General features: G+C 49.2%; 1 protein-coding gene across 2 annotated transcripts in view; it reads left to right on the forward strand.

Moving 5' to 3' along the window:
- The first annotated feature begins 732 nt into the window (after positions 1-732).
- Positions 733-21202, forward strand: part of CACNA2D4 (calcium voltage-gated channel auxiliary subunit alpha2delta 4) — a 108306-nt gene continuing 87836 nt past the window's right edge. For both annotated transcript variants that reach the window (XM_014854156.3, XM_070494322.1), the window contains exons 1-8: positions 733-1134; positions 4327-4408; positions 6257-6373; positions 10908-10967; positions 12362-12524; positions 12898-13029; positions 19922-19982; positions 20632-20782. In XM_014854156.3, coding sequence (XP_014709642.1) covers positions 1031-1134; positions 4327-4408; positions 6257-6373; positions 10908-10967; positions 12362-12524; positions 12898-13029; positions 19922-19982; positions 20632-20782 — 870 coding nt within the window. In that variant the 5' untranslated portion in view covers positions 733-1030. The remainder of the gene's footprint in view (positions 1135-4326; positions 4409-6256; positions 6374-10907; positions 10968-12361; positions 12525-12897; positions 13030-19921; positions 19983-20631; positions 20783-21202) is intronic.

Here is a 21202-nt window from a genome sequence, read left to right on the forward strand (position 1 = left end):
GGTGAGCTGTGGAAATTATCCCACTGAGCCCACATTAAATGCTTACCCCCCTCAGCTTCCCCTTAGCTGGATCCTCCAAATGCCCACAGCCACTCAAACATCACCCAGCCAGGGGAGATGGGACAGAAGAAGCTGGAACAGAGAGAGCCAGAGGCCTTAGCCAGCCGTGGTGGGACTCACACTATGGCGTGTATTAGGAACATGCTATGCGAGGGAGGGGCCCTGCGGCTTCCCTGGCTTCACCGCAAATGAGTCCAGAGCCTAGAACCAGGAGCAGGTGAGGTGTGGGGGCCCTGGGATGTACACACAGTTTCTGACCTGGCCAAAGGCAGCAGGACTGGAGACATGAGCCAGAGTGAGTCAGCTCTGTCCCCTAGCCTCCCTGTGCCTCCAGGGCCCTGAAAGTAGGGATGATGACCCCAACCTCCCAGGACTGTATGTTTAAAGAGAGGATGTGTAATGGCGCTTAGTAATGTGGAGTGAGGGACAAACAGCTGTTGTCCTGGGTCCAGCCTCACAACGTGCACAGCGTCCTCCTGCCCTCGGGCCGGAAGGAGCAGGCCTCCAGGAACAGGTCTGCCTCTTTAATGCAGGGGGTGTGCTCCTACCCCCAAGGGAAGGAGCCAAGCCCAGTGTCCTGAAATGGGGGTAATCCTGCTGAGGTCACCCTGACAGCCCCCCTCCCTGCAGTCAGGCGGGGATTAGAACAGAGGCCAGTGGATTAACGGGCTCATTTTGTCACCACCTCCCCGGGCGCACCGGCAGCCCCTCCTGGAGCCTGCTCATCGGCAGGGCGGAGAGCAGCCCCCTCACCCCGGGCCCTGTCCCGGGATCCGCCTGAGCGCCAGGGGACCCCAGGCTAGCCAGCACCTGCAAGGCGCAAGGCGTGGGGACCCCCCAAGGATCCAAGCGACAGGCAGACAGGGCTCGTGTCTGAGGCTGCTCTTTCCTCTGCCTCTCCCGGTCCCAGCGCGGGCATCCTGCAGGGACTCCCCGGGCTCCACCAGACACCAGGTCCGCCCACGGCAGGATGCGCTGGGCCTCCCTGCCGAAGACCGCTGTCATGCTGTGGCTGCTGCTGTCCAGCACCTCCCCGTCCCCCGCGTGGGGGCAGGCCGAGATTCCTCTGGAAATGTAAGCATCAAGTTCAGCCCCCACCCCGGAAACCCTTTTGCCCCCCGCCCCCCGCAGACCTAACGCTCTCCTCCTCCTCCTCCGACTTCCCTTCAGGCTCTCCCCTGGGGGCTCCGCTGCCCACTCTCCCTCTCTCGCTGTGAAGACCTTTGCTGTACCCTCCTCTCTTCCCCAGAGCGCCCCCAGTTTGGAGTCCCGCGCGCCCCCCGGACGCCCGACGGTTTCAGGCCGAGCTGTGCTCAGGGCCCGCTCCCGGCGGGACGCTCCTGGGGACGATCGCTGCGGTCAGGCGACCGGGAGCGGGAGCCGTGCTGGCTCTAAATGATCATCGCGGCTCCCCGAGGATTTGTTAGGAAGTTTGGGTTTTGACAATCTGAAAGAGTGAAGCAGTTCTAAACCCACAAAATGGCTCCTGCAACCAGGAACTGGGAACACTGACACGTTGGTAGCCTGAATCTTCCCGTTCTGCGCCTTTCTGCCTCCTTCCAGGCCCGGTTCTACGTCCTGTCATTAAGACCAGCTCCAGGAAAGGATCTGGTATCAGTCATTTACACTTTGGTATAAATTTAAATTACTGTGTGACCCCTCTGGGGTGTTTGGCTTTTAGTCCTTAGCTCTGTGGCGCTATTAAAGAAACTTCCAACCCGTGGGGAGCAGAGCACTCCAGACAAAAGAGGGTTATCTACTCAGTCCATCTCTGAGTCCAGCATGACAGGCCACCAGACCAACGGTAACCTCCCATCCTAGTGGAAGTGGGGATCAGGGAGCCTGAGCGATTGCAGTGTGTGTTCTCAGCCTTGCTGAGCAGCATCGTTTCCATCTAGTTGCACAGCCTCTGCTTTTTTGTATGCCTGGCGCTGTGTTAGGTGCCTTACACAGGATGCCTGGGGTCCACACAGACATGCAGGGGTGGGTAACAGCACCCCCCGTTCTGCAGCTGAGGAAATAGCTCAGAGAGGTTGGGCAGCTTCGCCAAGTTCCCGCAGCCAGTAAACGGAAGTGCCGGAATTTGAGCTCCAGTCAGCCTGACCGCGGCTGACCGTCCCCAACTGCCAGCGTGAGACTGCCCGCTGCTGAGGGGGGGATGATTTGCATGCCTGGAGCACACACCAATGGGAAAAGGTGAACTCTGGGCACAGGCTGAGTGCCGAGCAGAGGTGGCTGGGATCCAGGGCTTCCCTGGGGAGAGCCACAGAGGGGACCACCTACACAAAACCTTGAAGGAGTCGGCTGGGATTGACGGCCCACAAACAGCCCACAGCCACCGCCCCCCACCCCCCTTAACCCAGGCCCTTAACCGCCCCCCCAACTGGATCCTTCTCAGTTTTTCCCACCCCAAAGACTCCGAACCTCTCTGCTGTCAAGCCGGCCCTCCCTCCCACTCAGCCCCCGCCTCGCCCCGCCCTGGCCCCTACTGTCCTCCCAAATCTGCCCTGCCAAGCTCACCGGAGTCTCGTTGCCAGATTCTGTGGATGCTTCCGGCCTCCTCTCCCTGGACTCTTGTTTTAGATGCCAGCCTCCCCCTTTTCCTTGGATCTCAGCGCCTCAACTTCTGTAGCGCTGTGCCCTCCTGGGTCTCCCTGGCGCCCGCTACCTTTCATCTTTCTCAGGGCTCCCTTCCCTCTGCCTGCCCCTGAGATTGTTGGTGCTCCCCAGGGCTTGTCATCCCCTCAGATCTTCTCAGGCTATGCGCTCTCATTGAGAGAGCCCATCTACCCTCAGAATTTCAACCCCCGACCCATGTACTAATGACTCTCAGCCCTGCCTCTGCCTGTTAGACTCAGACATCCGTGCGTGGCCTGTGGATAGCTCTTCCTAAACATCATCTGTTCAAGTTTGTGTCTTTCAAGACGCAGAGATTGCTGCCTTCTAGAGTTGTGCAGTACACAACCTGGCCAGCGCACCCTCCCCCATAGCGCTGCAGCAGGAACCTCCCATTCTGCGTCCCAGGCTGCACCATGACCTTGCGCCCTCCCCGACATGCTCCCCCTGAGCTTCCTGATCGTCTTAGGTTTATCCATCACACCGCCTTCAGCTCAACTGCCCAAGCTAGAAACCTGGAAGTCATCTTTGACCCCTCCGAGCTCTTCTCTTCTCTCTGCCTGGAATTCTCTTTGTCCGGCTAGACCCTTCCAAACTTCCAACACTGCATCCAGACCTCCCCTCTCCCGGGAAGCCGTCCCTCACCACTGCTGCCCCTCCAGGGCTTTGCTGGCGACCCAGCCAATGTGTCCTATGCTCCCTGTATGGGAAGGGCTGTCCCTCAAGGGGGCCTTCACAGAGGTCAGGACCCCAGTGTGGCCCCAGCACTGTGTGCGGGCCCGGCTCGCGGGAGGCCGCAGTAAACACTGACTGAGGGACTGACTGAACGCCGACCTTGACACGGCCACACACGCAAACTCCTTTTGCTCCAGCTACAGAGGCTCAGACAGTCCTTTATGCCCACCGCAGGCGCCTGCCAGCCCGCCCAGATGGCGAGAACTCAGTGCCCTTTGGGGGTCGGACGAGAGGTCAAGTATCCCCGCTGGGCAGCCTGCACCAGGGTGGGGGCCCTCATGCCCAGCCGGCCCCTGACCCAGCGGGAACAGCTCAGAGCCTTTCCTCTGCCCGCCTGCCCCACGCTGCCTCTGAGGTTTCAGCAGAGGACTCAGCGCCCACGGTGGCCCTGAGCAGGACATTCTGGAGGCAACAACCCGTGGAGGAGCTGCAGCCGTGCCCAGGCAGCACTCGCATCCGTGCCCCGGGTACTCCCTGCCCTGTGCTGGCGTGGGCACAGCCTCTTCCCCTCCTTCGCTCCTCTCCGTTCTCCACCCACAAACCGCAGCCCCTGGGGGCCTGGGGTCAGGCTTTGGTTTGGGGCTCGTTGACCCTGCCCCTGTGCCTCAGCGGGAGACCCAGCCCAGGGTGTCGTGTGCACACAGAGCAGCCGCTGGGCCCCGGTCCTCCGAGTCCCCTGCACTGGCCGGGGGGCCAGTAGCTCTTTGTGTTTTCTGGGTATCCGTCAGTGTGTATGTGTTCGTGTGTGTACATCTATGTATATACACGCATATCTGTACATATTATGTGGGTCTCTGTTTGTGGGTGTTTGTGTGTGTGTGTGCATCAGTGGGTGTCTGAGTATAGACACCTGTCTTCTGTGTGCATATCTGTGTGCATCTGTGCAAGTGTCTCTGTATCTGTGTGTGTGTACAGGGTGAAGCTGTGGGCAGACACCTTCGGTGGGGACCTGTATAAGACTGTGACCAAATACTCAGGCTCGCTCCTGCTGCAGAAGGTCAGTAACCCCTTCCGGGGAGCTCACAGGGGTCAGAGGGCAGTCAGCAGGGAGTCAGGTGGCCCTTCCAGAAGAGAATCCCCAAAAGGCCGTGAGGGGTCTTGGAGATCATCTAATCCAATCTCCTCACTCTCAGATGGGCAGACTGAGACCCAGGGAGGAGAACAACTTGCCCAAGTCACAGAGCAAGTCAGTGGGGGCAGTACAGAGGGGTGGCCAAGAGCGTGGTGTCAGCTCAGATCCCTGGGAAGCTGATGCCGAGATGGAATAGACAGGCAAGAGACTCATTAGGGGGCATTGGGACTGTGAAGAACAAAGGGGAGAGGGAACCGGAGCCAGCAGACTGGGATGCAGGCCTGACACCTGTGAACAGGGAGGGGAAGGCAGGAGGGGCAGGCAAGAGGGGCCTCAGGTGGCCAGGCCAGCCGTGTTGAGAGCCCTGTGGGGGCTGCTCAGGCAGGAAAAGCAGGTGATGGGCCTGTGGAAAGCAAGAAAGCAGGGAGAGATTTCCTTACCTCCAGTCTCAGGACCCCCAGCATGTCCGGGGGGACTGGAGACCCAAATGGGACCCTCGCCAAGGTCTGAGCCCATGCCTGGCTCCTGGGCAGGAACAGGACAATGCGCCAAGCCCCTCGCCCCATTTATTAACTGCTTTCTTTGCAGACTGACACCTAGCCTGTCCTCCTACTAGATTATAAACAACCTCATTTTCCTCCAACATTTGTAACTCCCAGACCAGATTTAATAACAGCTTGCCATTCTCTACCATTATCATTTGCTCAGAGCCTTATATTCAGAATTTAATTCTCACCACAACTTCATGACATGAGTATGATCTTCACCATTTTCTAAACATTGCTAAAAGTAAGTCTCAGGCATTTCCACCTACAGGTGACCCCACTGCAGCCACTGCCTCTGCCCCAACCCCCACAGCTCCTCTGCATGGAGGGGGTGGGAGAAGCCAGGGTGGGCCGCCACAGGTGACTGTAGCAATGACAGATCACACCCCCTTCCACCCACACGGCGCTCCTCCACTGCAGACACCATTCCATCCCATCTTCCCATCATGCCCTGCAGCCCAGGTGAGGAAGGTAGAGCAGTAATCATGCAGCCGTTTTGTGTACAGTATTCTCTATGCATTCTAGAGCGCTCTCTAAAGCCATGCAAATGTCACATCTTACACATGAGAAAACTGACTAACTCCCTAAGGTCACATGGCCAGTAGGTTGCTGAACTGGGTCACTGGACGTTGATTATAGACACACTCTGTGAGAGATTGTCTCCCACAGGCCCGGAGAAGAAACTGGAACCCAGCTCTCAACTCTCCTGGGCTGGTGGGCAGTTTGTCAGGTGGTGTCAACTCCTGCAGCCACTGAGCTCTGCCTGGACAGGGAGACTCGAGGCTCACGTGGATGCAAGCAGGGCACACTGATACCACGAGGCGTCGGCAAAGATGAACTGATGTCTCGTAGTCCATGTGAGCCGCCCCAGGGAGGCTGCATGACTGCACAAAGAACATGGAAGTCTGGGAAACCTTGCCCATCCCAGGTCCCCGGTTCACTGGCTGTGTGACCTTGGTCAAGTTCATTGACCTCTCTGAGCCTCAGTCTACTCCCTCTTAAGGCTATTAACTTCAATGTGTCCAGAGTCCCTGGAACAGAGAGGACATTTGATAAAAGACAACTATTATTGTTAGTGGAGGAGATGATACGTGGCAGGAAGGGCTGTCCTTGCCCCTGGTTGAGTAGACAGGGTTTCACTAGTGTGAGTGCTCTAGCTGAGAGGACAGAGGCCATGCGTAATCACATCCGAGACACAGGTGACCATCTCTCCCACTTCCCTGAATAGAAATACAAGGATGTGGAGCCCAGTCTGAAGATCAAGGAGGTGGATGGCCTGGAGCTGGTGAGGAAGTTCTCAGAGGCCATGGAGACCATGCTGCGCAGGAAAGTGGAGGCTGTCAAGGTGCTCCAGGGCCTATGATCTGTGGGGGGACTCCTCCTCGGCTCCCATGACAGCAAAATGACCCTCACTGATGAGTCACCCTCCCACCCACATCATCCTTTTTGCTACCTCGCAAACGCCTGCCTGTATCCCCATGAGCCAAAAGATCCTTGCAAAGGAGGAAATGGTGAGAAGCAACGGAGACGGGAGAGGCAGGCACTTGAGCTCTGCCGTAGGGAGAGACGCCCCACACAGTAGGCTCAACCTACAGCGTTGAGAGGGACTGGACTCTGCATCACCACCTCATAGTCAGTGACTGGTACAGAGTGAGGGCTTAGGAGTCACCTGCTGAATGAGCGGATGGTTGGACGGGTGGGTGGTGGATGGGTGGGAGTATAGCTGGATAGAGAGCATGCAAGGCAAGGCTCCCTCCCTCTGCTCTCCGTTCTCTCCTCTGTCCTTTTCTCCTTCCCCTCCTCCTCCCCTTCTGCCATACGACCCAGCTTCGTGGTACCCAAGTGCTCTGCGGGCTGCCCAGGCAGCAGAGGTGCTCACAGTGGTGGGCCTCACGCTCAGCTGATTCCGTCACTGCACCTCCACCAAGCCTGGCTTGCCTGGTAGAATCAGAACATGACACTTCCTTGGCATACCTGTGGGGACCTGGCTGGTTGGAGAGACACAGTTCCTGCCCCACCCAGACAGACATCTGGCCATCCAAGATCAATACTGTCCCCAAAAGGACTCCCTTTGGGCAGCCAGGAGAACAAGAGAGAGGAGATGGGGCCGGGGTGGTAGACCGCGCAGGGGAGGCTGAGGCCAGCGCTGAGGTCGGGGTGGGCTGGCTGAGGTGTTGGGAAGGCAAGCTGCAGCCTGCCGTCTGCCTGCCTGTCTCCCCATCTTCCCCATCGAAGCCCACAGCCTGGGAGGAATCTAGGGTCAAAGTCGCTGGGGCCTTCTTTCCCAGGCGTTACAATTGGCAGCCTCTTTTCTCCAGGCTTAGGGGCAAGGGATCTTAGCATCAGGAAGCAACAAGAAGATACTTAGGGACAGGAGGGCCCATCCTGGGCCACAGCAGGAGGGCACTGACCTCACACACAACCTGCACCAGCAAACACCTGCCTCAGTCTGCAATGCTGGTTAAACCACCTCCCCGGGCAGAGCACAGGCACTGGGATGCAGGAATGGACCACTGCAGGTGCTGGTGCTTGTGATACTAGAGCACAGGGACTCTTGGCACATACCCAGAGGCCAGGGCTCTGGGCTCCCCAGGCTCCTTCCCATGGCTTCAACTGCAGAAAGCACCCAAAGGAGCACTTGCTCTGCCGACCTCCAAGCGCCAGTCCCCGCTCCCTGCTGGGGGTCCTGTGGGGCCACAGCCACTGATCCTTATTTGGGGGTCCCATGGAGAAACTGCCTGCAAAGCAGATCTAACATCATCTTTGCTCTGTGACATTTCTTCATCACATCCTGGGACTTGGGGGTTGGGAGGGGGAAGGCAAGGATTTTCTACCCAATTTACAGTTGCACAAATAGAGACCCGGAGAGCCTCAGTGGCTTGCCCCCTGACAAAGCCAGCAAAGGAGCTCAGGTCTTCTTTTTTCGCCCCCACATTTATTGAGGTACAATTGGTAATCAAAAATTATGTATATTTAAGGTGTACAACCTAATGACCGTATGATATGGTACATACACATTGTGAAATATTCACCCAACCAAGCCAACCAACACACCCATCACCTCACACAGTTACCATTTTCCTATTTATATATTTGTGTGTGTGTGGTGAGAACACTCAAGATCTATCCCCTTAGCACATTTCAAGTACACCATACAATATTGTCAACTAAAGTCACATTGCTGTACAATTGAAACTTTGTACCCCTGACCAACATCTGCCCATTTTGCCCTGCCCCCAGGCCCTGGGAACCACCACTCTACTCTCTGTTTCTTTGAGTTTTACTAGTTTAGATTTCACATAGAAGTTAGGTCAGGAGGTATTTATTTGTCTACATCTGGCTTATTTCACTTAATGTCTTCCAGATTCATCCATGTGGTTACAAATGAAAGGATTTCCTTCTTTTTTTAAGACTGAGTAATATCCCATTATATATATGTGTGTGTTTGTGTGTGTATATATATGTATCTCACATATCCATTCATCTGTTGGACAGTTAGGCTGTTTCTGTATCTTGGCTGTTGTGAATAATGCTACAATGAACTTGGGAGTACAGATATCTTTTCAAGACGCTAATGTCATTTCCTTTGGATATATACCCTGAAGTGTGATTGCCAGATCACATGGTGGTTGTATTTTTAACATTTTTTGAGGAACCTCCATACTGATTTCCATAGTGGCTGCATCAATTTACATTCCCACCAACAGTGCACAAGGGTTCCCTTTGCTCCACATCCTCGCCAGCACTTATTTCTTGTCTTTTTGATAGTAGCCATCCTAACAGCTATGAGGTTATATCTCATTGTGGTTTTGATTTGCATTTCCCTGATGATTAGTGATGTTGAGCACCTTTTCATATATCTGTTGGTCATTTGTATGTCTTCTTTGGAGAAATGTCTATTTAGGTCCTTCACCCACTTTTAAAATCCGGTTGTTTTTTTGCCATTGAATTGTGGGTGTTTCTTACATATTTTGGATATTAATCCCTTATCAGATATATGGTTTGCAAATGTTTTCTCCCGGCCCATAGGTTGCCTTTTCGTTCTGTTGATTGTTTCCTTTGCTGTGCAGAAGATTTTTAGTTTGTTGTATTTGTCTGTTTTTGCTTTTGTTACCTATGCATTTGGTACTATATCCAAAAAAAGACCAATGTCAAGAAGGTTTTTCCATATGTTTCCTTCTAGTAGTTTTGTGGTTTCAGGTCTTACGTTTAAGTCTTTAATCCATTTTGAGTTGATTTTTCTATACGATGTGAAATATGGGTCCGATTTAATTCTTCTGCATACAGATATCCATTTATTGAAGGGGCTATCATGTCCCCATTGTGTGTTCTTGGTACTCTTGCTGAAGATCAATTGACTGTAGATGTGTGAATTTATTTCTGGGCTCTCACTTCTGTTCCATTGTCCTATGTGTCTGTTGTTATGCCACTACCATGCTTCTTTGATTACTATAGCTTTGTAATATAGTTTGAAACTAGGAAATGTGATGTCTCTAGCTTTGTTCTTCTTGCCCAAGATTGCTTCGTGGTTCCATATGAATTTTAAGATTGTTTTTTTCTATATCTGTAAAGAAAGCCCTTGGAATTTTGGTAGGGATTGCATTGAATCTGTATGTCACTTTGGGTGGTATGGACATTTTAACAATACTAATTCTTCCAATCCATGAACATGGGATGTCTTTCCATTATGTGTTTCCTTTAATTTCCTTACTTCCCATGATGCTCTTTGATGTGGCCTCCTTTTTTACTTCTAATTGTGGTAAATCCACATAATATAAAATTTACCATTTTGAAGTGTATGATTCAGTGGCATTAAGTACATTCACAATGTTGTGCAATTATCATCACTATCTAGTTCCAGAACTTTCGTCACCCTCAAACAGAAACCATGTACCCATTAAACAGTGACCCTCATTTCCTCCTCCCGCGAATTCCTGGCAACCACCCATCTGCTCTCTGTCAATGGGTTTTCTTATTCTGGATATTTCACATAAATGGAATCATATAATATGTGGCTCTCTGTATCTGGATTCTTTTACTTAGCATAATGTTTTCGAAGTTCATCCCCATTTGAATATGTATCAGAATGTCTTTCCTTTTTATAGCTGAATAATATTTCATTGTATGGATATCCTACACTTTGTTTATTCATTCATCTGTTGATGGACATTTGGGTTCTCTCCATCTTATGGCTACCGAATATATACATATTGAATAATATGTATACACACACACAAACATTTTAATAGACTTTTTATTTTTTAGAGCAGTTTTATGTTCACAAGAAAATTCAGAGGAAAGTACAGAGAGTTCCCACATACCCCCTACCCCCATAGCACACAGCCTCCCCAGCTATCAACTTTCTGCACCAGAGTGGTACATTTGTTATAATCCAAGAACCTACAGCGACCCATCATTATCATCCGAAGTCCGCAGTTTAGAGTTCCCTCTTGGTGTTGTACATTCCATGGGTTTTGGCAAATGTATAAGGGCATGTATCCACCATCGTTGTATCATACAGAATAGTTTCGCTGACCTAAAAGTCTTTTGTGTTCCATCTGTTCATCCATCCCCCCCAACAAACCTCTGGAAACCATTGGTCTTTTTACCATCTCCATAGTTTTGCCTTTTCCATAACATCACGTAGCTGGAATTGTACAGTTTGTAGACTTTTCAGATTGGCCTTTTCACAGATTATTAGCCTTTACACTTGGCAATCCGCATTTACCTTTTGGTCATTGTGTATAGTGCTGCTATGAACATTTGTGCACAAGTTCTTGTCTGAGTCCCCGTTTTCGGTTCTTGTGGAGTGGAATTTATTGAGGACCCCCTTGCCTCCTTTTGCCAATTCAGTCTCCCCTTTGTGTTCCTTCCCTCAGAATCTGGTAGAGGCTGCCGAGGAGGCTGACCTGAACCACGAATTCAACGAATCTCTGGTGGTGAGTCCTCCTGCTCCTGGAGATGCTGCTGAGAGGTGTTATGATTCGTCTCCCAACCTGACCAAGGGCCAGGGCCACCTGAGTGCAGGATAAGGAGGGGCGGGGGGAGGCACCATGCGATCTTTTAACGTGCGCAAGATTTGTATGAACCTACAATAGTTTGATACCGAAATGCTCTCAAGTCTTTTCAGGAGGGATTTCCAGACCAGGTAGGAGAGACAATTCCCAAGACCTGGGGCGCAGAGGGGCATAAAGTGGCCATCGGCTCATTCCATAGACATTTACTAGCCAACCGCAGTGCGCTAGCCTCTGCATAGATAGGAAGTCAAGAAGCTCACAGACCAAATAACTTTAGTACAAGGCGTGTAGCGAGTCCGTAGGACGGGTGGACAGAGTGTCACAAGCACCCAGAAGGGAAGGGAGGAGCACTCAGAAAGCCCTGCAGACGGGGTGGCCGCGTTGGGGCAGGCCTGGGCCGAGGGGCATTTGAGCAGACGAAAGTGAGGAGAAGGGGTTTCTAGACTGAGGGAGAAGAAAAGACACTGAAATAAGCAAACACAAGATTAACCGAGGAAGTTACAAGTGGTCAGCTCTGTGTGTCCAGGGGATGGTGAAGCGGAAAGTGACCATAGAAAGGTAGGAATGTGGCCTTTATTCAGCCCAGAACGGTGCATATTGAGCAGGGAAGGGACAGACCAGATTTGTGCTTTAGAAAGTGTTGTGACACGGGGCAGGACATAGGGGGGCCTGGGGGAGCTGCAAAGGTTAGGGTTAGTGAACCAGGCTGTGTGGAGGGAGTAGGGAGAGGGGAAGAGGGTCTGGTTATGACTCCAAGGGTGGTAATCCAAACAGACCCCCCAACACTGCGGAAGAGCCAGAGACCAGACGGCTGGCTCCACAGCGGGCACGGGCCCTGCCTGAGGCCTGCGCCGCAGGCTGTATCTTGAACAGAGCAGGCTCATCGCTCAGCGACCCACCGTTCTGGGTCCCTAGGAGCCCTGCCACCCTGGAAGAAATTGGTGATGCTGATGAGGCTGCCTCTGTCTCTTCATCTCTCCTTGAATCTTTGTCCACCTGTCTGTCCCCAACTCTGGCTGTGTCCACACATGCTAAACAAAGTGGAGAACAGAAGCAATAATCTCGACAATTTTTACATCAATAACCAATCGAATCAACCCTCCACTCCAATTGTCTGGCTGTGTATTTTCCCCTGGATTATGTGGATCACTGCCTGAGTTCTCCCCAGACGGTGCTTGTATGGACACTGTCAGTCTGTCTGACCCGTCTCTCATGTTTGAGTCCTCTGATTTGTGCCATTTCTCCTTCTCTCTCTCCCTCTACGGGTCCCTTGTGCCTGCGCTGTCTCTGTCTGGCTCATCCCCTTCTGCTCCTAGTTTGACTATTACAACTCCGTCCTCATCAATGAGAGGGACGAGAATGGCAACTACGTGGAGCTGGGGGCTGAGTTTGTCCTCGAGTCCAACGCGCACTTCAGCAACCTGCTGGTGAACACCTCCATCAGCAGCGTGCAGCTGCCCACCAACGTGTACAACAAAGGTAGCTCCCGACCCGCCCTCGGCCTGCCACACTCTCTTGACCACTGGGAAGTTGCTAGGGTGGTGCTGGTGGATTTTAATGACTTGCCTCCATTTTCCTGAGAAGCCCTGCACGGTGGTAAACTGATTCTCCAACCTCCTTGACTGAGGAGGAGAAGAAAAATTATTTACACAAACCTCGGGGAGAAAACTGTGTTCCCGGATTAGAGGACGTGAGTGTGGCTCTCTGAGTGAGATGCAGAGGAAAGTTGTAAACTAACCCGCTGCAGGCTGGGGGTGTATGTGTGTGTGTGTATATTCAACAGGTGAAGAATTAGTCACTGTCGCTTCTGATTTAGTTTCTCCTGCATTTCTTCTGTAATGTCACCCTTTAGACCCAGATATTTTAAATGGAGTCTACATGTCTGAAGCCTTGAACCCTGTTTTTGTGGAGAACTTCCAGAGAGACCCAACATTGACCTGGCAATATTTTGGCAGCTCAACTGGATTCTTCAGGATCTATCCAGGTAGAGACATTGGCAGGTTTCTCCGTGATTCTCTGGGCTTCTTCTCTGGGAATAAGGCAATAGGGCATTGAAGATGGACCCTGGCACTCAAACCCCCAGTGAATGGGCTGGCTCTTCTCTCCAAAAGCACCTCCAACCCACACTTTGACACTCTTCACAACATGATGTACACATTTTCAGTAAATAGCTGTTGAATGAATGAATGAATGAAAACATTGAACACCATGGTAACCAGCCAATAAATGCCCACATTGAACCCCCGTCCTATGAAATCATCATGGAAGATGCAAAGGAGGATAAAACAATTCTTAAGAAGTTTACCTCCCGATTGGAGTAATGAGGCACGCTCACTTGAAGTGTTCGACAGCAATGTAGGAAATGTCACAGGTTACTATAAGGTTACTGGCCAACCTAATAGATGGAGTAGGGAAAGCTCCCTTGTCCGCTAAGAAAAATAGAAAACCAAAACATCTACCACTATGTTTGCAAGAGTTCTACCTTTTTTTTACTTCTCACTTAAAGTAATTTACCTCCACGTTTCACTCCAACCCCATTTTAGCACACTGTCCAGAAGGTCTTAAAGCTGCCCTGTTTTTCTGAAACAGGAAATCAGAAAGGTCCTGAAGGACCCCTCTGTGTCCCCAGACTGGAAAAGCTAGTCTCTCTCTAGGAGTACAAAGGGGCCTTGGAGCCCGTGGAGGTCCCTTGTTAGGTGCTCCTGCTTGTGGCTCTGCCCAGATCCACAACCAGCCATTGGTTCTTTTTCTGTTCTCTGGAGCCTCAGTGAACAAGGTCATCCCTCCTCCATGTAACAGTCCTTCAGATGCCTGAAGACAGTGCACATGGCCCTCAAGTCTCTCCAGGACAGAATTCCTGTCAATATCCTACCTCATGAGGGCTTCCAGAGGCGTCAACTTTGTGTGCAAGCAACACAATCCAGGTGTGAGCCCTTCAGTTCTCACGACCACACCCACATTTATAGACGTGCATCCGCCCTCAGGGCACGCTGCTGGCTTGGCCACAACCCCTGATCATGAGGCACCGTCCCCACAGGCTCGTGCCAGCCCGATTGTGTTTATTTTATTTTATTTTTAATTTCATTTATAACATAATAAATGCCTGTATGTACATCACCAACACAAAGACTGGAATATTCCCAAACTTCTCTCTACCTGTATGTTCCTCCTCTGCCCCACTTCTCACCCCCAGTCCCTCCACTGACCAGGTGATAGCTATCCTGAAGTCTGAGTTTATCGCTATTTGGATCTTTTGACTATTTGTTTAGTTTTTTAGTTTTATTTTATATTTACACAGGTACACACAGGCACATGTCTGTTTAAACAATATATTGTTTTGTTTTGCTTGTTTTTGAAATTTATAAAGTTAGTTTCGTATATAGACTTTTAGAACTTGTTTTTTCATTCAGTATTATACTCTGAAGATTCATCTGGGTTGTCACATATGTATCTTGTCATTTTTGTTACTGTATCATGTTTTTGGGGTCAATATATCTGTTTATCCATCCTCCTGATCTTATCTGGGTTATTACAGTTTTTGTTTTCCTTCCTTGTTTTTTACTTTTATGAACAATGTTGCTGTGAACATTCTTAGACACTTCTCCTGAGATACATTATAATGGACTCGTCCATTTCATAGCATGTGGCACAATTTCTTTGTATTATTTCATTGTATGGATGTACCACATTTTGCTTATCCGTTCAGCTGTTGATGGTTACTTGGGTTGCTTCCACATTTCAGCTATTGTGAATAGCGTTGTTAAGAACATAGGTATACAAATATCTCTTTGAGACCTTGCTTTCAATTCTTTGGGGTATGTACCTAGAATTGGAATTCCTGGATCATATGATAATTCTATTTGTGCGTGTGTGCGTGTGAGGAAGATTGGCCCTGAGCTGACATCTGTTACCAGTCTTCCTCTTCTTGCTTGAGGAAGATTGTTGCTGAGCTAAGATCTATGCCAGTCGTCATCTATTTTGTATGTGGGACGCCACCACAGCATGACTTGATGAGTGGTGTATAGGCCCCCGCCTGGCAATGTGAACCTGCAAACCCCAGGCCACCAAAGTGGAGTGCACAAACTTAACCACTACACCACCAGGCCGGCCCCTGATAAGTCTTCTTTTTTTTTTTTAAAGATTGGCACCTAAGCTAACAACTATTGCTAATCTTCTTTTTTTTCTTCTTCCTCTCCCCAAAGCCCCCCAGTACATAGTTGTATATTCTAGTTGTGTGTGCCTCTGGTTGTGGCATGTGGGATGCCGCCTCAGCGTGGCCTGACGAGTGGTGCCATGTCCAGGCCCAGGATCCAAACCGCGAAACCCTGGGCCACCGAAGCGGAGCATGTGAACTTAACCACTTGGCCACGGGGCTGGCCCTGATAATTCTATTTTTAATTTTGGGGGGCATCTGCCATACTGTCTTCCATAGAGGCTGCACTGTTTTACATTCCCACCACCAACAGTGCACAAGGGTTCAAATTTCTCCATATCCTCATTTTTTGGGTTTTTTTTTTATAGTAGCCATCCTAATGGATATGAGGTGATATCTCATTGTGGTTTTGATTTGCGTTTCCCTAGTGATTGGTGATGTTGAGCATCTTTTCATGTGCCTATTGGCCATTTGTAGATCTTCTTTAGAGAAACACCTATTCATGCTCTTTGCCTATTTTTGAATTAGATTGTTTGTTTTGTTGTTGAGTTGTAGGAGTTCTTTATATATTCTGGATATTAACGTCTTTTTAGATATATGATTTGCAAATATTTTCTTCCATTCCACAGGTTGTCTTTTCACTGTTGATTGTGTCCTTTGATACACAGAAGTTTTTAATTTTGATGTAATTCAAATCATCTATTTCTTCTTTTATTGCCTGTGTTGTTGGTGTCATGGTAGTGTTTTAATTATCATTTGCTTCTAAATATTTTTAAATTTTCCTGTGATTTCTTCTTTGATCTTTCATTTAAAAGTTATTTAAAAAATAAATTTTTTACATATTTGAAATATATTTTAAAAATACATTATAGAATACATTCAAATTTATAGGTATTTTATAATTATCTTTTTATTATAAATTCCTAATTTAATTGCTTTGCAGTCAGAGAACATGGTGTATGTGGTACTGATTATGTGAAATTAGTTGAGATTTATTTTCATAGCCTAGTATGTCATCAAGTTTTGGAAATATTCCATGTGTGCTTGAGAAGAATCTGTGTGCTCTAATTGTTAGATGAAAAATTCTGCACACGTCATCAGATAGTAGGGGAGGAAGACAAATTCTCTACCCTCTACGTCCTTCTGGCTGGCATAAGAATTAAACTGACGTGAGACAGAATAACAGAAAAATCAAACAAAGCTTTATAATGTGTACATGGAGAAACCCAGGAAAACCGAGCAACTCACCAGAATGGCCGAAGACACCACCTTAAATACTATTGCAGCTAAGGACAAAGGAGGATGTTGAGGGTAGTGGTCGAGGCTTCAAAGTTAGGAAGGCAATTTACATGGAGATGGAAATGCAAATGTTTGTTAACTAAGTGTGTGCTGGGCCTTCTGTAGACAACGTTATCTTATGGTATTAGCTCCTTCCTAGAGCGGGCCTTCCATCTTAAATTCGTTTAGGCGGTTAGGGGGGAAGGTCAAAGTTTCTTTCAGAGTCTTTTGTTCTTAAGAGTAATCAAGGCAAAGAGAGACGTTTGGGGTGGGCACTTCTGATCCTTCACAAGATCAAGCTTGGTCATTATATTGTTTGGATTTTCTACGTCTTTGCTGATTTTATGTCTGCTTAACCCATGTTAGTCCTACAACACTTTTTATTTTAAGTCTATTTTGTCTGATATTTATAGAGTGATACCAATATACTCTTGGCTAGTATTTGCCTGATATATATATTTTCCATCCTTTTACTTCCAACTTTCTATGTCATTTTGTTTTAGCTCTATGTCTTGAAAATAGCTTCTAGCTTTTTAATTTTCATCCAAACCAAGAATCTTTTTTACTAGATAAGCACATTTAGATTTATTATATTGATATATTTGAACATGCTATTATCTTATTTTTTAAATTTCTACTTGTCCCACTGTATTTATATTTCCTTTATCTCCTTTTTTGATAAATCGCCCCCTCCCCCGTTATTTCTCTTTCTTTTCTATCAGTTTGGAACTTATCGATGTGTTTCTGTTCTTTAAGTAATTACTCCTTCAATTTTCTCAGGCATATTTATCACATGAAGTTGTCAAATAATAAATTAAATGATATCTTTACCCTCCTCCCAATCCACAAAGGAATTTAGAATCCTGAGCTTACAGCCCTTCCCCCACCCTGACTTCCATTGTATTGTCATCTAAACCTCCCCTCTGCTATCCCCATGAATTAGATACTATTCCTGTTATCTGACACGGACATTGCTTGTTTGGAATTAGCTTATCTTTCTTTCAAGCATCTCATGCTGTTCTCTCCTGGAGCCTTTTCTTTCTTCTTGAAGTAGATCCTCCCGGAGTTCTTTACTGTAGGTCTCTCAGTGGTAAACTGCTTCAGTTCATGCTTTTTTACAAATGTTTTCTTTCATCCTCATTCTTTTTTTGTTTGTTTATTTGTTTCTTTTTGTGAGGAAGATTGGCCCTGAGCTAACATCTGTTTCCAACCTTCCTCTTTGTGCTTGAGGAAGATGGTCCCTGAGTGAGCATCTGTGCCAATTTCCTTTTACTTTATGTGGGACGCCGCCACAGCGTGGCTTCACGCGTGGCACTAAGTCTGCACCTGGCATCCCAACCCGTGAACCCGAATTCAGAGTGCACGAATGTAACTGCTTTGCCACCAGACTGGCCCGTTGTCCTCAATCTTGAATGGCAGTTTTGCTGGGAATGCGTTTCTAAATTATTTTCCCTCAACACTTTGAAACTGTTTTTCCACTGTCTTCTGGCTTCCCTTAATCTGCCAGCAGTTTCACCGCTGCTCCTTTGGCAGTGTTCTAGCTTTTCTGGCTGCTTTCAGGGTATTCATTTATCTATTTATTTGCCTTTGGAGTTCTGCAGTTTCACTGCTGTGTTTCCATATGTGGATATCTTTTTATCTATCCTGCTTAGGATATACTGTGCTTCCTGGATCTGTGGATTTGTATTTCTTTTATCAGTTCTAGAACATTTGCCAACATTATCTCTATAACCGTTGTCTTTCTTCTGTGCCCTTCCTTTTCTCTTTCTACATCTCTGGTCAGACATATGTTAGACCGTCTCATTCTAGCCTCCACAGGATTCTGGATAAATCCTTCAAACGCATGCATTTTCTCTTTACCTGTGAATAATCCACTAAGCATTTATTTTTTTCAACTTAGACACTTTTTCATTTCTGAAAGTCCCATATTTTTAAGGCTATTTCTTCATTCCTAATCATGTTTGTCATATATGCTTCCTTGTGCTTCCTCCAACATAGCTCTCCTACATTTTGGTTTTGGCAGTTTCAACACCTGTAGTCCTTGGGAGGGTACATCTTAAGGCCCTTGCTTCTGCTGCGTGCCTCTCACGTGGGCCTGTTTCCAATGCATGGTAGTCTCCGTTTGGGAGGCCGAGCTACTTGTAATCTGTGGCAGTCCTGCAGGCCTGACCTGGGAAAGCTTCCCCTCAAGAGGATTCCCTTCTGTCTCTGCTTGGAGTTGAGGGTACTCCCACCAGCACCAGCAAAGCCCTCGTCTAAGGTGCTGGTTCAGACTCGGTTTCTCCTCCCCAGTGCTGTTCTAAGGATCAAATCCCACAACCGTGCTGCTATAGGAATGTGGCCCTAGGAAGGCCCCACTTCTCACAGCCACCGGCAGGCCTGCGTCAGAGCCGTGTTGCTCTAGCTACCCCCACACCACCTCCGCCCGTGGTTCTGGTCCTGCTTCCGCCTCCCAGACCTTGGCTCTAGGCTGCCCTGGCCCCTGCCTCTCATCCTTGGAACTCTGCTCCCACTTGTTTCGTTTTGGGGGCATGATCCCTAAAAACCCCTCCTACTTTGAGAGACCAGCAGTGCCTCAAAGGGTGCATCTCATCTCAAGTCCAGCTGCTGTGGAACACGAAGGTCCCTTGGAGCTTCTAGACATTCATGATATTGCCACAATTTTTATTCTAGCCCAGACACACTGTATTACAATTTACCTGCTATTTTTAATCTTCTTTTGAATCCACTCTTCCTCCTCATTAAAGCCTTTTCATATAGAGATTCTATGGTGGATCATGTCAGTGTTATCTATGCGTTGAGTGCATTTATCCGAGTTTGTTGATTAGACGCATAGGACAAAATCTGCCCCAGCGCCCTGCTGGTGAGTCAAGGCAGGACCTTTCATCCGCATCCATTCATTCTTTCCTTCATGTCAAAAGCATTTATGGAACATCATCTCTGCTGGGTGCTGTGTCAGACGCTGTGCTGGCTACTGGGAATCCCTAACTCAAGGGGCTTACGGTCTTAGAGCCAACAGGAGGATTGTGAGCACTAAGGAGCTTACCCTGACTGGAGGCAGGTGGGCTGAAGTCAGAGTGCCTGGCTCTCCCTCCACTTTGTCCCTGCGCTGCTGGATGGTAACGGATGTTAAAAGTCCCACCTCCCTGAGGCTTCCCCTTCCTAACTCGATGAGTCCCACATAGCACGCGTGGAGAGCCCACCTGTGAAAGTAACTCTAACTCGGTCTGGGCGGTTTGGGTGGTGAGTGTCCCCCCATAGGCTGCCACCCTCTTTGCCTGCTGCCTCAGTTTACAGGGAGTCATCTTATGGTCCTACATGCTGTTGCCCACGTCCTCAGCTGGGCCTGCTCCGGGGTTGTGGCCACCCCGGACGTCAGCACCCAGCCAGGGGCTCTGGAGTGGCCTCTCTGAGCTAGTGAAAGAACCAGCCTTCTCCTCCCCAGGCATCAAGTGGACGCCTGATGAGAACGGAGTCATTGCCTTCGACTGCCGGAACCGCGGCTGGTAAGAGCTCCCAGGGGAGATGTCTCTGGTGCTAGATTCTCTCATATCGCCTTGGCTTTTGCTGCTTCTCCTCTAGTCCCTGCCCTGTACCCCCATCCGAGGATCTCAGGTGTGTAGCACCTTAACCCAATACGAGAGTTGGAAGAGTTGCCAACTGCATTCCTCCCTTCCCCCCACAGCTGCCTTGCTCCAGGACTGTCTTTCCTGACCCAAACCTCCTTCCAAGACATCGACCTGTCTCCAACTCAACCCTCTACCAGGCTCTCCTCTCCCCCAAAACCCCTCCTCTGACAGATTTGCAACAGAATCTGAGGGTGGAATCCAGCTCTCTCCCTTCCTGCTGCCAGCCACTCCGGGCTGTCAGCTGGTATAAAAGAAAGAGGAGAAAGGTTACCACTGGCGCTTGACCTTTCTCCCACCTGACAGGCCCATTAGATGGGCACATTCACAGCTATTGCCCCCAAAATGGTTTCAGAACTATGCTGAGTGGCTATGGGACGTCGTGAGTCCTGGCATCACTGGGGCATGGACTGCGCTTTGAATGTACCTGAGCCAGAATCTGACTAGACATAAGTGGAGATGCTTGGTCAGGTGGTTGTGCTGGCTTTGGTTTCCCCATTGTTGGCCTGCCCCTCTCTCTCTGCTGAAGGTACATACAAGCCGCTACTTCTCCCAAGGACATAGTGATTGTGGTGGACACGAGCGGTAGCATGAAGGGGCTGCGCATGACCATTGCCAAGCACACCATCACCACCATCTTGGACACGCTGGGAGAGAATGACTTTGTTAATATCATCGCAGTAAGTGTGCCTTCCTGTTCTAGAAGTGTCTCACTTGTTCTAGAAAAAAACTTCCTTCTGCCTGCGCTAGGATGTTGTATACTTACAATCACTTTGACGCTTCATACTGTAGAAGGATTCTCTCCTCCAAAACTGGGGCTCCTAACCTAGGGTCTGACCAAGGCTGGGCTTTAAGAGGTCCATAAAGTTCCTGAAATTATATATAAAATGTATGCCCACTTTTCTGAGTCCATAGATTTCATCAATTTCGTCAGATGAGTCCGAGGCCTAAGAAAGATCAAGCACCACTGGCCCCGAGTAAATACATAGCTAATCCCAATCATGTGCTCTTGACTGGCACCCATCACTGGAACAGCCTCCCCACTCTGCTGTGGGATGAGTGACCCCTGGCTTCTGCTTTACAAAAGTCCCAGTTTCCCT

This window comes from Equus asinus, chromosome 22 (genome assembly GCF_041296235.1).
Source record: "Equus asinus isolate D_3611 breed Donkey chromosome 22, EquAss-T2T_v2, whole genome shotgun sequence".
Taxonomy (NCBI): Eukaryota; Metazoa; Chordata; class Mammalia; order Perissodactyla; family Equidae; genus Equus; species Equus asinus.